At 41.7% G+C, this 13,379-nt stretch overlaps 1 protein-coding gene across 1 annotated transcript; it reads right to left on the reverse strand.

Annotated features, from left to right (window-relative positions):
* Nucleotides 1-6,785: 6,785 nt before the first annotated feature.
* LOC128739775 (zonadhesin-like) lies at nt 6,786-11,102 on the reverse strand. Its single transcript, XM_053835278.1, has 2 exons — nt 7,028-11,102; nt 6,786-6,958 (listed from the first exon to the last, which is right to left on the reverse strand). The coding sequence occupies exons 1-2, from the start codon at nt 11,100-11,102 to the stop codon at nt 6,786-6,788; spliced, it is 4,248 nt and encodes a 1,415-aa protein (XP_053691253.1).
* Between the last annotated feature and the right edge of the window lie 2,277 nt (nt 11,103-13,379).

Below are 13,379 nucleotides of genomic sequence, written 5' to 3' on the forward strand. Positions count from 1 at the left end.
CATTGCATACGTTCAATTCTCAAAAGATTGTGCATTTGAATACAATTTAACAAAATCAAGAACACAAACTATTGATTTCCTGCTACCTTACTGAAATTAAAAATTGATTTATTACCCATGGTTCCTCACGTTGAAGGGATTTAACTAATTCAATTTTATTTTATCAACAGTACATCTTTTCACTACACTTCTAATGAAACGGCAAGCATGCGTATTCATAAAGAGTTGTATTATAACCGAACACTACAGCTGTAGCACATTTTTCCAACACAGATATCAAATTCGCCTAGGTTTAATCGTCTCGCAGTAAAGAATTTGCGATCTGTTGGGACAATGAACTTGCGTCATTTTTTTCTGGCACACTTTCCTAACACAGACATCAAATTGGACTAGGTTTAATCGCGTTCGTAAGAAATCTGTTGGCACGAGAAGGCTTTGTTGCTCTCTCTGGCGTACTTCCCAAGCAAGGACATCAAAATGGTCTAGGTTTAACCGCAGTGTGAAGAAATCTTGTTGAAATAAGAGAACTTTGTCACTTGTTTTGGCTTACTTCCCAAGCACAGATATCAAATTGGTATAGGTTTAGATCATCGTAAAGAATCTTCCAACCAATCATGATGCGAGAATTCTGGTAAAACATAGGCTCATTATTTTCAATTTTTCAATAGTTCAACATCAAGAATCCATACTTTTCTTTATTTGGGTCAATTCTTAGAAGGTTTTCCGATCGATTGGTGTAAGAATATTAAAAATTGACCGGAAAACCGCTGAGCTATTAGCGCTCAAAACCTTTCATTTTTCGTGACGCTCGCATTTTTCGATTTTTTGGAATGACACCCTATCTCAAAACTTGCCGTAAGACGTAGTCCTACGTCAAAATTCACCCGGATAATCGAGTCCGACCTTTACTCGATATACTCTGCTAGACAGGTAGCTTCTGATAACAGCTAAGAGCCGGGGTGGCTCTTACCATATCAAGAATTCCTGTGCTACTTGCCAATTCGTTAAGCATCTCGACACACGAAAGTCGGCTTAACATGGTCAAGTCGTCTAGTACGTTGGGCCCCTTTAGTCTTAGTGCCGGTAGGGTTCTTGAAGAGAACGGATTTCACCGCATAGTCGTCGCACATCCTTGCAGGGTGGCCGGCCCACCGTAGTCTCCCAGCATTTTCCGGTTGTAAAATATGGATCTCTCCAAGTAGTGCCTGCATCTCGTTGTTCATACGCCTGCGTTAATCTCCGCTTTTCGCTTGTCCAACACCACAAATACTCCACAACACCTTTCGTTCATAAACGGCAAGTGCATGAGGGGCTCAGTAAGCAAAGTTTCTGTCTCAAATCCGTAGAGGACTACCGGTCTGATTCGCGTTATGTACGTCGTCAGTGTTGTGCGCGGCGTATGCTCCTTGATCGAAACGTGTCTTGGGGAGAGAAACGTAGGCTCGATTTTCAACTTGAATGCGTCATTGAATCTCCGTATTGTTGTCCGCGGCGACCAGAGATCCCACATATATGAACTCATAAATGACTTCCAGTGTATCGCCGTCAATATATACAGTTCGTGGGAGGCAAACGTTGTTTTCTCTGGAGCCTCTTCCCATATATTTGATTTTCGACGTATTTATTCGTTACCCAACCATCTTAGCCTCCGTTTTTAGCAAAGGCTAGGAGTTGGATACTTTTGCTGAAGCTCGTTCCTCTCGTTTCCGCCGGATCACACCTTCAATAGCGATATTGAATAATATAGAGGACAGTCCATCCGCTTTCCACAACCCCCGGGGCGGCTCGTAGGGACTCTACAGTGCCCCTGAAACAAACACGTAGCACATCGCTTGCTCCAGGGTAGCTTTAGTCAGCCACGTCAGTTTGTCCGAAAAGCCATTCTAGCCTTTGCGACAGATCTCCTATTCCTAGGGGCTATCCCAAGTAACAATCCAAAAGCCAATTGGTCTTATTCATAGTTTTATCAAAGCATTGCTAAGTATATCAGATTTTATAATGTTTTTCCCCAAGTGAATTTTATCTTATTTGATTAATATTTCTGAAGTATGACTGAAGGAGACTTGAAGAAACACGCATAAAACTGTATTGTCAATAAGTGTAATTCACCTTATAAGCAGTTTTAAGGGATACTTGATTTATGTTTAAAAACGACGCTCCTTAAAGTTTAGCAATAGATTTGACAAAAATTTATGACATTCTTCTGCAAGATTGGTTTATCTCAACAATACTGCCATAAAACTCTCTTAAAACCGTGTATTCTTGAAAGAGAAATCATACTCTTAAGAAAGAACATTCTAGCGTAAACAACTGATCTGTCAAAACGGATGGCTGAACCAGGAGAAAATTGAAAAAATATGGATCTTTCAAACGAAAATTAAGCAAAAATCGGCCCAACATTTTGAAAACTCTTTCATATAAACAATCAGCGGAGTTACAAAATGAATGACGAGTGCAGCAGAGCTGGGGAAACGGTGCCGGTGATGATTTATCAGTGGTAGATTTGTACGTAATTAGATAAATTTGGTTCGATTGTGTTTTGCCGGAGACGGTGCGGGTTTCCTTTAGAGTTGTTTGTATTTTTTAAACTGTATGACCTCTATATCACTAGTTAGTATCTTTGTTTGGAAAATGATTGAAGGGATCGAAGCAATTGAAGCGTATTTTGTAAAAGCGATGATAACGATAAAGTGTATAAAAAATTCTGTAGAATAAATTTTCCGCATGGAACTGTCGTGCAGTCCTCTTTTAATTTTGAAAATCAATTTATATTGACAATCAACATGTCTGCTGTACTTTGAAATTATCGCCCTAAGGGAAAGCATATGAATCTTCAGCACAAACATCGACACGTCGTTGACGTTTTCTTTGTTTATACTAGAATGGTTGCGAAAAGCTTGGTTCCCTTAAGTAATTCTAACAATTCTTATGCAAGCGCAGCTTGTCTTCTTCAAGAATGCAATAAGTATAGATGAACTTATTGCCCTCTTGGAAAAGTTTTCTTTGTTTTGTGCAAGAAATGTAAGTCTAAGAATGGCTTTCTGGTTGATTTAGATAAAACCATTGAAAAAATGGCGAACAGGACTGTTTTGACTGCTTTTGAAATTGTAGCCAATTGCATATGGGCGTTTATAAATATAGTGTTTTGCAATACCATAAGTGATCTTATCTTTTTAAATAAATGTTTGAACATATAAAAGGCTTTTCGCCGCAATTTGTTAAAAATTTGTTAGCTATCAACTTTTTAATGAAACTATTGAATTTTTTTTATTAATTATATTTTTTAATAATCTAGCAAAAATAAACGGCGCGTTAAAATTTTATAACTTTCATGTCGCAAAACATCGACAAACTGAGCGTGGCATGATTTTTTTTTTATTTATGGGCATCAAAGCAGCTGCTTTTGTTGCCATTTTTATTTTCAATATTCATTTATATCCATTTTGGAAAAGTAATATCTGTGAATGCTTTTTTCTCTTATAGCTCTCAGTCAATTAAAAACTTTAAGGCTACGAAAAGTGTATGTTGTCTTGCAAGCGTTCTTTGAGAAGACAACCATAAAATCAGCAACACTTGTGGTGGTTTTCTTCTAGTTTCAAGCGACTCTTGAAAGTCACTATAAATAGGTATCGATAAAAATTACAAGTTTTAAAAGGACCTTTGGAATTATTCTTGAGAACCTTCTTTAGTGTGGGCCTCCCTAGTTTTATAAGGGTTTTATGGCTGTTTTATCGCAATTTTGTAGAATTATAAGATTTATGATCGGTTTTAAGAAGAAAATGCTGGAAATCTCTTCAAGTGCACCTTAAAATGAACTTTGTTACTTGGGATTCCTCGTTACTTTACTCGTTACTCGTTACGACTTTAGATTCCGCCGATGTTGGTGAATATCAAAATGACAAAATCAAAATACAGTCCTCCGGCGACACGGGGAGTTGGTGCAGGCCTTACAAGCCATCCGTAAAAAATATCAGTATAGGAAGTATACAATGTAAATAGAGACCGGATCAATCGGCATCAAAAAGCACTAACGATTGGAAGCTTGGAATATAGAACTCCAAATCTCTCAATTTTCTGGGAAGTGCCCACATCCTTTCCGACGGGAACTACGGTACATTCGTGTAGAAATGGATACACCATTTGCGAGAGCTGCAGCAATACACACAAGCTGAGTTCAGCTTTTATCGTGATGGGTGACATGCAAAAACACGTGATTGGGTAGAGGCCAATCGACAGCCGTATGTGCAAGTTGAGGATTAGAGGCCGTTTCTTCAGCATTAGCTTTATCAACGTGCATAGCCCATACCTAGGAAGTGACGAGGACGATATAAACGCTTTTTGAACGCAGCTCGAACGTGAACTGTCCAAGATATGACGTCAAAATCGTCATCGGAGACCTCAACGCTCAGGTTGGCCAGGAGGAGGAATTAAGATCGGTTAATGGAAAATGCGCACCTTCTTACGAATGAAAACGGCTATCGACTCATTGTCTTTGAGAAATAGACCAAACCTCGAGTTTTTAATTCTTGACCTTGAAATGCGGCCAAGCATTGACTTCGCCGCTTCCAAAACTATGCCCATACGAAATCCCTACTTCGGGCACAGCCTCCCATATCGGTACACCTGAAGATCAAAGCGTCAAAGCGTGGAACGATATAGATAGAAACTAAAACAGCGAACCTACTTTTTCCGGAATAAGAAGCGCTGTCTGGAAGGACTAGAGTGCGCGGGCATGGAACAATTGTATCGTTCTTAGGAAACGCGTAAATTCCACAAGAAACTTAACATATCCCGCAAAAGCTTTGTGCCGCGAGCCGAAACATGTCTAGATAAAGAACGTGTCGGATGAACGTGAGATGATTTAAAGGTGGAAGCAGCACTACAGTGAGCACCTGAATGGCGCGGAAACGGAATAGCAGGTACATGGCAAAAATGGCATCGCAGCGGAGCTTATTAAGATATGGGCCCGGATAGGTTGGCTACTTGTCTGCACCGGCTAATGATCAGGAACTGGGAAACAGAACAGCTACCGGAGGAGTGGAAGAAGGACGAAAAGTTGGATTGTGAGAACTGTGAGAACTGTTGTGAGCGATCACCATTCTCAACGCCGCCTATAAAGTGCTTTCTCAGATCATCTTTCGCTGTCTTTCACGGCTAGCAAGTAAATTCGTGGGAAGTTATCAAGATGGTTTTGTGGACGGGCGATCGACTACGGACCGAATCTTTATGCTGCGACAGATCCTTCGAAAGTGTCGCGAATACCAAGTCGTTACGCACCACCTTTTCATAGATTTCAATGCCGCTTATGTTACTTTCGACCGTGAAGAGCTATGGAAAATTATGGACGAAGGGAAGCTGACAAGACTGATTAATGCCACGATGGATGATGTTCGGTGCTGTATGAGGACGGGTTATAAAGCCCGTTTGAAACACAGAGGGGACTCGACAAGGCGACGGTATTTCCTGCCTCCTATTTAATATCGCGCTAGAAGGTCTAATGAAACGTGCCAGACGCGATCTTCAATAAATCTAGCCAATTTATCTGTTTCGTTTAAGGTTCAATTAGTGTTACATTCAAAAACAAGTACCTGTTAGCAGGAAAAGCCGTGCGCGATCGAGCTCGCATAGGCGAAAGTGTGGTAGTCGACGCGGATGTGTTCGAGGTGGTGGACGAATTTGTATACCACGGTTCGTTAATGACGTCGGCTAACACCTGCAGCAGAGAAATACGTAGACGTATTCTTGCCGGAAGTCATGCTTACTACGAACTCCACAAGGCCCTAAGATCAGGGAAACTTCACCCCCGTATCTAATGTGCTATGTACAAAACGCTAATAAGACCGGTAGTCCTCTATGGGTACGAAACATGGACAATGCTCGACGAGGAATTTAAAGGCACTGACCGTTTTCGAACGTCGTGTACTTAGAACCATCTTTGGCGGTGTATGAGGAAAGTACAATGGGCGGGACATATTGTGAGAATGGTGGACAAAATTAGTTTTCACCACGAATCCGGTTGGTACCACATGCAGAGGTGCGCAGCGTGCTCGATGGTTAGGGGAAGAGGATCATGACCTGGAAAATGTGGGATAGTCGATAAATTGGAGTCGGCTAGCCATGGACAGAGTTTGTTGGCGGAACACTATTATGCATGGTAAATCCTGGGGGTCATCGCACCAGGATAAGTTGAAAAAGAACCTACCAGATAGAATAGTAATTAGTTCAGGAGTTTGTCACCACGCTGCACTAGACTTTAACCACTGACGAACTGAAATGACACATAGAAGAAAATCCTTTAAAAACCATCGTCCTACACATTTGGCTAGCACACTAGCACCCTCTGTTATGCATGTTGCGGAGTAGCTTGCATTTGCTGGGTTTTATGCTGTAGGGTTTTTACATTTGTATGGTTTTATACTGAAAACTCAAAATAACAATCGCGCGCTGCGCTGTGGTCATGTTGCGAAACATGCTTTTTTGGAAAATGAGTGGTTTTTGATTGGACGATGGAATTAACGCGAGTGGCTTGTCTGTTTGTCTGTGCTTTAACTATTATCGGAAGTGGAGCGTTCTCATTCTGCCAAACCATTGAACTCGGATACTACTGGTAGACCACATGTAAACACAAGGCATTAGAAATCGGGCAAACTGACAATGAGTAATAATTTCGACATAGATTTACTAGTAAAATTATTTATTGTCGAAAAAGATGTTATGCTACCAGCCTTCATTTGGCTTTTACAAAAACTAAGAAGCTCGTCTGTATCGTTTTACCCCAGAAAAAATTATTCGGTACAGTTACTACCTCGGCAACCGTCTTTCCAAGAGCAACCATTTTCAGGCTTAGGGAACTCTCCACAAAAATCATTAACATCGATCATGAGGCATTCGTCTTCGCAGTCGTAGGTGTAACATCCTGTTGAACAAGTGTACTCACCTTCGATACAACTAGAGCAATCTAAAAGCACACAACAAATCAAAGTTAAAGTTTATACAAACATTATTTAACAAAGAACAATTTTCTTACCCAGCTCATCGTCGTAGTCCATCTCCTCATCTTCATCATTTCCATTTCCATTTCCATTTCCATTTGTGGCGACACGATCAACTGCAGCGATGATTAGTGTGTCGCTTTCGCTATCGTAGTGGGTTTTGTTAAGCTTTAGATATAGCAATCCGCCATCCTCACGGCAATAACGGCTGTGTACCTCTTCGAATGCAGTGTGACTGCATTCCCATGCGTCATCCACGAGAGTACAAATCTTTGGTGAATACACCGTACAATTTAGTAGCGGAGCAGTACTTTCTACTAATTTCGAGGGTTCTGTTGTAATGACACCGAATGTTTCCCTGTTGTGTGTGGAAACCGAAGTACCAAATGACCCGGATTGGTAAGTCTCGGTGACTCCTACAATGTTGTGTACCGCTAGTCCTGGGCTGGGCAGATCTTCGAAGAACGAGTCAAATATATCCGGTTCATGGTGCGGCTCGGTAGTTATTATAGAAGAGGCATTTTTTTCGTGCGACACAAGGTTATACTGGCTATTGTATGTTGCAGAATAACCAGGTACTGGTATATTGGTGTTAACAAACACTTGGTTACTCGGTGGTATATAACTAGCTTGAATTGGTTGTGTAATATCAGCAATTTGGCTGACTGTTTTCACACATACATTATTTTCTAACATGTAGTCGGCAGGACAAGAAAGTGGTGCGTAAAGTGTTTTGACACATTTGTTCATTACTAGGCTAAATCCTTGACTGCAAACAAGTACGTGGGTGTAGCGTTCAGCTTCGCAACGACCATTCCTAGCATAGTGATCCTTTGGGCAAATGGCGTCCACTGTAGATGTTCTCAAGCACATGGAGTTTGCATGCTCGTATCCCGAAGGACACTTAAGCGTGTCTACTACGCAATACTGCTGTTGTGGTCTAGATCCCAAGGGACATGTTGGATTGGTAAACTCCTTACGAATGCAACGATTATCAACAAACTGGTAATTATCGGGACAGTTTGGTCCAGGAGCAACACATCTACCGTTTAGTTGCGTTCCAGAATTGCAATTGACTGTAGCGTAAAGGCTCCTGGAACATCTACCGTTGATGAATCGGTAGTCAGTTGGACATACTGGATGTCTTACACAGCTATTATCGATCATCACAGTTTCCGAAGGACAACGTGGCATTTGGTAAATGTGTTTTACACATTGACTGTTTTCTGCTTTGAAACCAGGTGAGCATATTGGTTGTCCGGCTATACAAAGGTTATCACGAAGCGTCGTACCCTCCGGGCATGACAGAGTTTCGTAAGTTTCTCGTAAACACTGTCCCCGATTGATTTGATAACCGATTGGACAGATGACCTCCTTTGAAACACATCGATTCTGGTCAATGTAGAAATCTGGGGGGCATTGAGTGGGTAATTGCTCTGACCGAGAACATTGGCCAGATATCATTTGATAACCAACCGGGCATCGAGGTGACGTAATGCATACTCCTTGCTGATAACGGCTATTTGATGGACAAGAAACAGGTTGTCGATATACTTTCGCGCATACCCCTTTGGTCATTTCGAAGCCTGGGTCACAAGTTGGACCAGATAAAACGCAGTAGTTATCTATTTGTCTTGTATCGGGAGGGCATTTCAAAGACATCTGCTCAACCTGCACACAAACGTCTCTATCGAACCTGTATCCTTCGGCACATTGGAATGCAGCTACACAGGAATCACCCTCAACAATATAACCGGCAGGACAACGTGGAACGTCGTACTCTACCTGATAGCAAACGTCATCACGTAGCTTTAATCCAGAATGGCATATTGGCTGAACAGCACAAAAGTTTTTATACCTCTTACTACCAGGAGGGCAGGTTGTTATTCTTTCCAGTATTTTAACACATTTGCCGTCTATCAGACGATAACCTGAACTACAGTCAGGATGCATATAGATGCAACGATTATTCTTCATTTGGAATCCGGCACGACAATTTCCTTGCATAGATTCCCGACGAACGCAACGACCGTTTTCAAAAATGGCGCCTGACCCGCATGTCATCGGAAGATTTAGAACACATTCATTATCCGTAAGTACAAAGCCAGATGGACATTCCATTGGTCTGGTGACTGATATGGTGCACATACCGTTGGTCATTGTGAATCCTGGACGACACACTGGTGATATTGCATTTTGTTGGTATTGTGGATAGCCCTGCTGCCAACATGATCCGCACTGCTGTTGGACATTGCACATCCAGTTTGAAGCACAAGGTTGCGGTTGTTGCAAGCATCCACTAGCACAGGGTGATGGCATTATCGGAGCATGTTGCAAGCACATACCGTTCTGGAAAAGATATCCAGAAGGACAGCTCGGTGCCATTGATTCATGGATATGACATTGACCATTGACCAGCACTGCTCCGAGTGGACACGTGGGTGTTCTTCTTACAGTGCACTGCCCGTTATGGTAGGTAGCTTCAGGAGGACATGTTGAACTTACTTCATGAATTCGTTCACAACTTCCACCCCGTAATTCAAAACCAGCCAAACATTCTACGTCGTCGCTGACACATAACCCATTCTGCAAAACAGATCCTGTTGGACAGGTTGTAGAACCTACAATTTGTTGTCTGCAAAATCCCTTTTCCAAGGTATAATTGTCCTCGCAGACCGGTCGTGACAAACAGTAGCCACGCCTGTAGATAAATCCAACAGGACATTCTGGTACAGCGGATGTTTCTTTGACACACTGGGAGTCTCTAAGCTGGAAGCCCGGCCGACAGCCAACGTTTTGAAGACGACAATAGCCTGCCTTGTAGTACGAACCACTCGGACAAATTGGGTCTTTCTTGTTGTATTTTAAACAAACACCTTCACTTTGTTCGAACCCGTATTCACAGAGTGGTTCAGAATGGATGCATAACCCGTTTTGCAAGCGGCTGCCTGCCGGACAACGTCCGGGACGCTGTTCTTCACGCACACATTCTCCATTATCTATCGTATACCCTGGACCACAACTACTCACATTAGCAACACATAATCCACCTTGCAATGAGAATCCACTCTCACATACAGCAGGCCGCTTATCATGTTTAACACATTGTCCATACCGTTGATCATAGTCGTAACCATTGCTGCAAAGCGGTTGATAAGAAACGCATAATTCACCGTCGATTTGCGAATGCATAGGGCACCTAGCCGGTGTTTTTTCCACTATTACACAATGGCCATCACGGAATTCATAACCCGATGAGCATTTCACGTCTTGAGCAACGCAAACTCTGTTACGCATTACACTTCCACTAGGACACTTGGCTTCTTCACGTCGTGTTTGAACACACTGGTTCTTCACACGCTCAAATCCTGCGGGACATTTTGGCTCAGCTACAACGCAATAATTGTTAACCAAACTTGAACCAGAATCACAACGAACGGGAGCAGTTTGCTCGAGCACACATTGTCCATTGACGAGAGCATAGCCGGATGGACACTCAGGGTTAGGATATTGACAAATTCCTTCCGTGAAAACTGTCCCGTTCGGGCAAGACGTGGGTGCTTCCAACACTTTAACACACTGGCCATAATCGTCCAGCGTGTATCCGCTTCTGCAATCTGCTTCGATCACACATTGTCCCAGTCGGAAAGTACCACGAAAGCATTTTGCTTGCTCGCGATGATGTATTATGCATTTGTCTCGGCTCAAAATATGATCCTTGTCCGGGCAACTGAACGGGGCAATAACGGTTGCAGTTTTTGTTTGAGTATCCGGTTCCCGAACTTCTCTCTGTTCGCAGCGATTACCGATATACAAGTACCCTACGGGGCAACTAGGCGTAGTAGTTTGTTTATTATTGCATGCTGTACTGTCCTGCGAAATGCGATGACACATTCCATTAGATAGCACGTACCCAGGAGGACATACGCTCTGGCCGACACACATTGAGCCGACCAGTTGGAACCTATCCGGACAGTACGTTTGGCGCTGTATGCATTGATTGTTTTGCAGCATGCTGCCCGTCGGGCAAACTATGCCCGAAGTATATGAATTGGCAGCGCCGATAGAGAGGGCAACCAACATCAACCCGGTGATCCACAGTGAAACCATTTTCATCTAATAGAGTAATAGAGAATAGAAGATACAGTTAGTAAGGCAAATCTCGATAGAATAGATAGTAGATGGTACCGGAATAAGTTTTGAGATAAAATAAACGTTCAAATCCTGACAATTTTTTTATTTTTGGAATTTTTATTTTACACACATGACTTCCTGTAAGCCGTAGTCCTACGTCAGAAGTGCCGACCGTTAATCAGTACCTGATCGACATAGCGACATGGGAGTAACGGTTTTCATCTGGATATTTTTAAGTATGCTTCTAAGTGCGTTATCAAGAATTGTTATCTCTCATGTTTAACAATATGGCGGATGATTTTTATTTTTGGTTTAGTAGATTGTGAAATCGTTTGTTTATCAAACCCTCAAAACGATTTTAGAAATTTGTGCTTTTTCGGGCTATTTTCAACTATATGGTGTACAATTCAGTACATTTTCTTTTTTTTTTTGTTTTTTTTGTATTCTGCACTTTGTTCTTTTAGCAGCATTGCTTATGAATGCCTAAGTGATTATAAATGAATGAATAATAATAATTATTATTCATGCTTAAGTGTCAATATTTTCACCCTGATCACATTCTACTTTGCTTCAAATTTTGCCCGAAGCTTTATAGGGTACGTGTGGGTGTTTTCAGCCTATTAAACGGTAGCCTGAGCAATATTCAGGAAATACATCGAAACTATATTTCTTCGAAAAAAGATTTTCATACCGATTCGTAGAATAATATTTACTGAATATCTGAGTGCGTTTAAGTCTTAATAAAATGCTATTAAATTTGAGTTGTGGTCACCAGAAATGATGAAGTTGTTTCGACTGTTTTAGACTTATTTTTTATTGTGGCGTCTGTGTTGTTTAAATTTTCGGCAGGCCGAAGGCACCTGTATGGTACAAACCATAACAGTTATAAAGTAATTCCACGAATAACCCAATGGTTGGCAGTGTGCAGACACCCACCGTAATGTCTGAGGTACGCAATCTATACCTATAAAAAAGGATGTCTGTCTGTCTGTCTGTCAGTCCCTATGTTCCTTTTAGAATCGAAAACTACTGAGCCGATCGGCGTGAAAATTTGCATGTAGGGGTTTTTGGGGCCAGGGAAGGTTCTTATGATGGTTAGAGACCCCTCCTTCTACTAAGAGGGGGGCGCCCATACAAATGAAACACAAATTTCTGCATAACTCGAGAATTAATCAAGCAAATGGAACAAAATTTTACAAGTCAGTGTTTTTGGAAATAAGAATTTTTTCTATGGTGAATTCAGACCCCTCCCCATTTTAGAAGGGGGGCTCCTATACAAATGAAATACAAATTTTCTCATAACTCGAAAACCAATTAATCAAATGGAGCCATATTTGGCATGTGGGTGTTTTTGGAGGCATGAATTTTTTCTATGATGAATTAGGATCCCTTACCTTTTTAGGAGGGGGGCTCCCATTCAAATGAAATTCAAATTTCCTCATAACTCGAGAACTAATCAAGCAAATGGGACCAAATATGACAGGTGGGTATTTTTGGAGACAAGAATGTTTCCTATGGTGAATTGAAGCCTCTCTCCGCTTCAGGAGGGGGGCTCCTATACAAATGAAATACAAATTTCCTCATAACTCGAGAACTAAATAATCAAATGGAACCAAATTTGGCATGTGGGGGTTTTGGAGGCAGGAATTTTTTTTAATGATGGTTTGAGACCCCTCACCCCTCTGGTAGGGGGATAAGGACTCTCATACAAATAAAACAGAAATTTTTGCGTAACTCAAAACTAATCGAACTCGAGAAATTTTAGACTCTTTCATAAAACATTAATCAATAACAAGACCACTGAAAACTATCTATAGTAGCATTAGATAATTCAGTGCGAGACGGCCACAGGCCGCGAGTGTTGCCAGCGACCTTCCGTCGGAAGCGCCGGCCACTACGGGGGCAGCCCCCCGTAGAGATCACCTCTATCTAGCTTTATTTATTTTCCTCAGTAGAGTAGAGGTCAGAAGATCTCTATTACTTTCCTTCAGTTGGGTCACCCCTGCGAAATGGTACTTTCTACGAAAAGATTTTCCGTGAAATGGTACATCCCGCGTAAGGTTTTTCGCGAAATGGTATTCTGCGAAATTCTATATTCCGCGTTATGGTCAAACGAGAATTGGTGCTCCGCAAAATGGTTTTCGACGAAATGGTTTGTAATTATGGCGAATATTTAAATGCTATCCGCTTTATTTTATCAGGCTAAGCAATGGGGGGAGTTGTTTTCTACTTTACTGTGAGGAAAATTTGTAT

The sequence above is a fragment of the Sabethes cyaneus genome, chromosome 3 (assembly GCF_943734655.1).
Source record: "Sabethes cyaneus chromosome 3, idSabCyanKW18_F2, whole genome shotgun sequence".
Taxonomy (NCBI): domain Eukaryota; kingdom Metazoa; phylum Arthropoda; class Insecta; order Diptera; family Culicidae; genus Sabethes; species Sabethes cyaneus.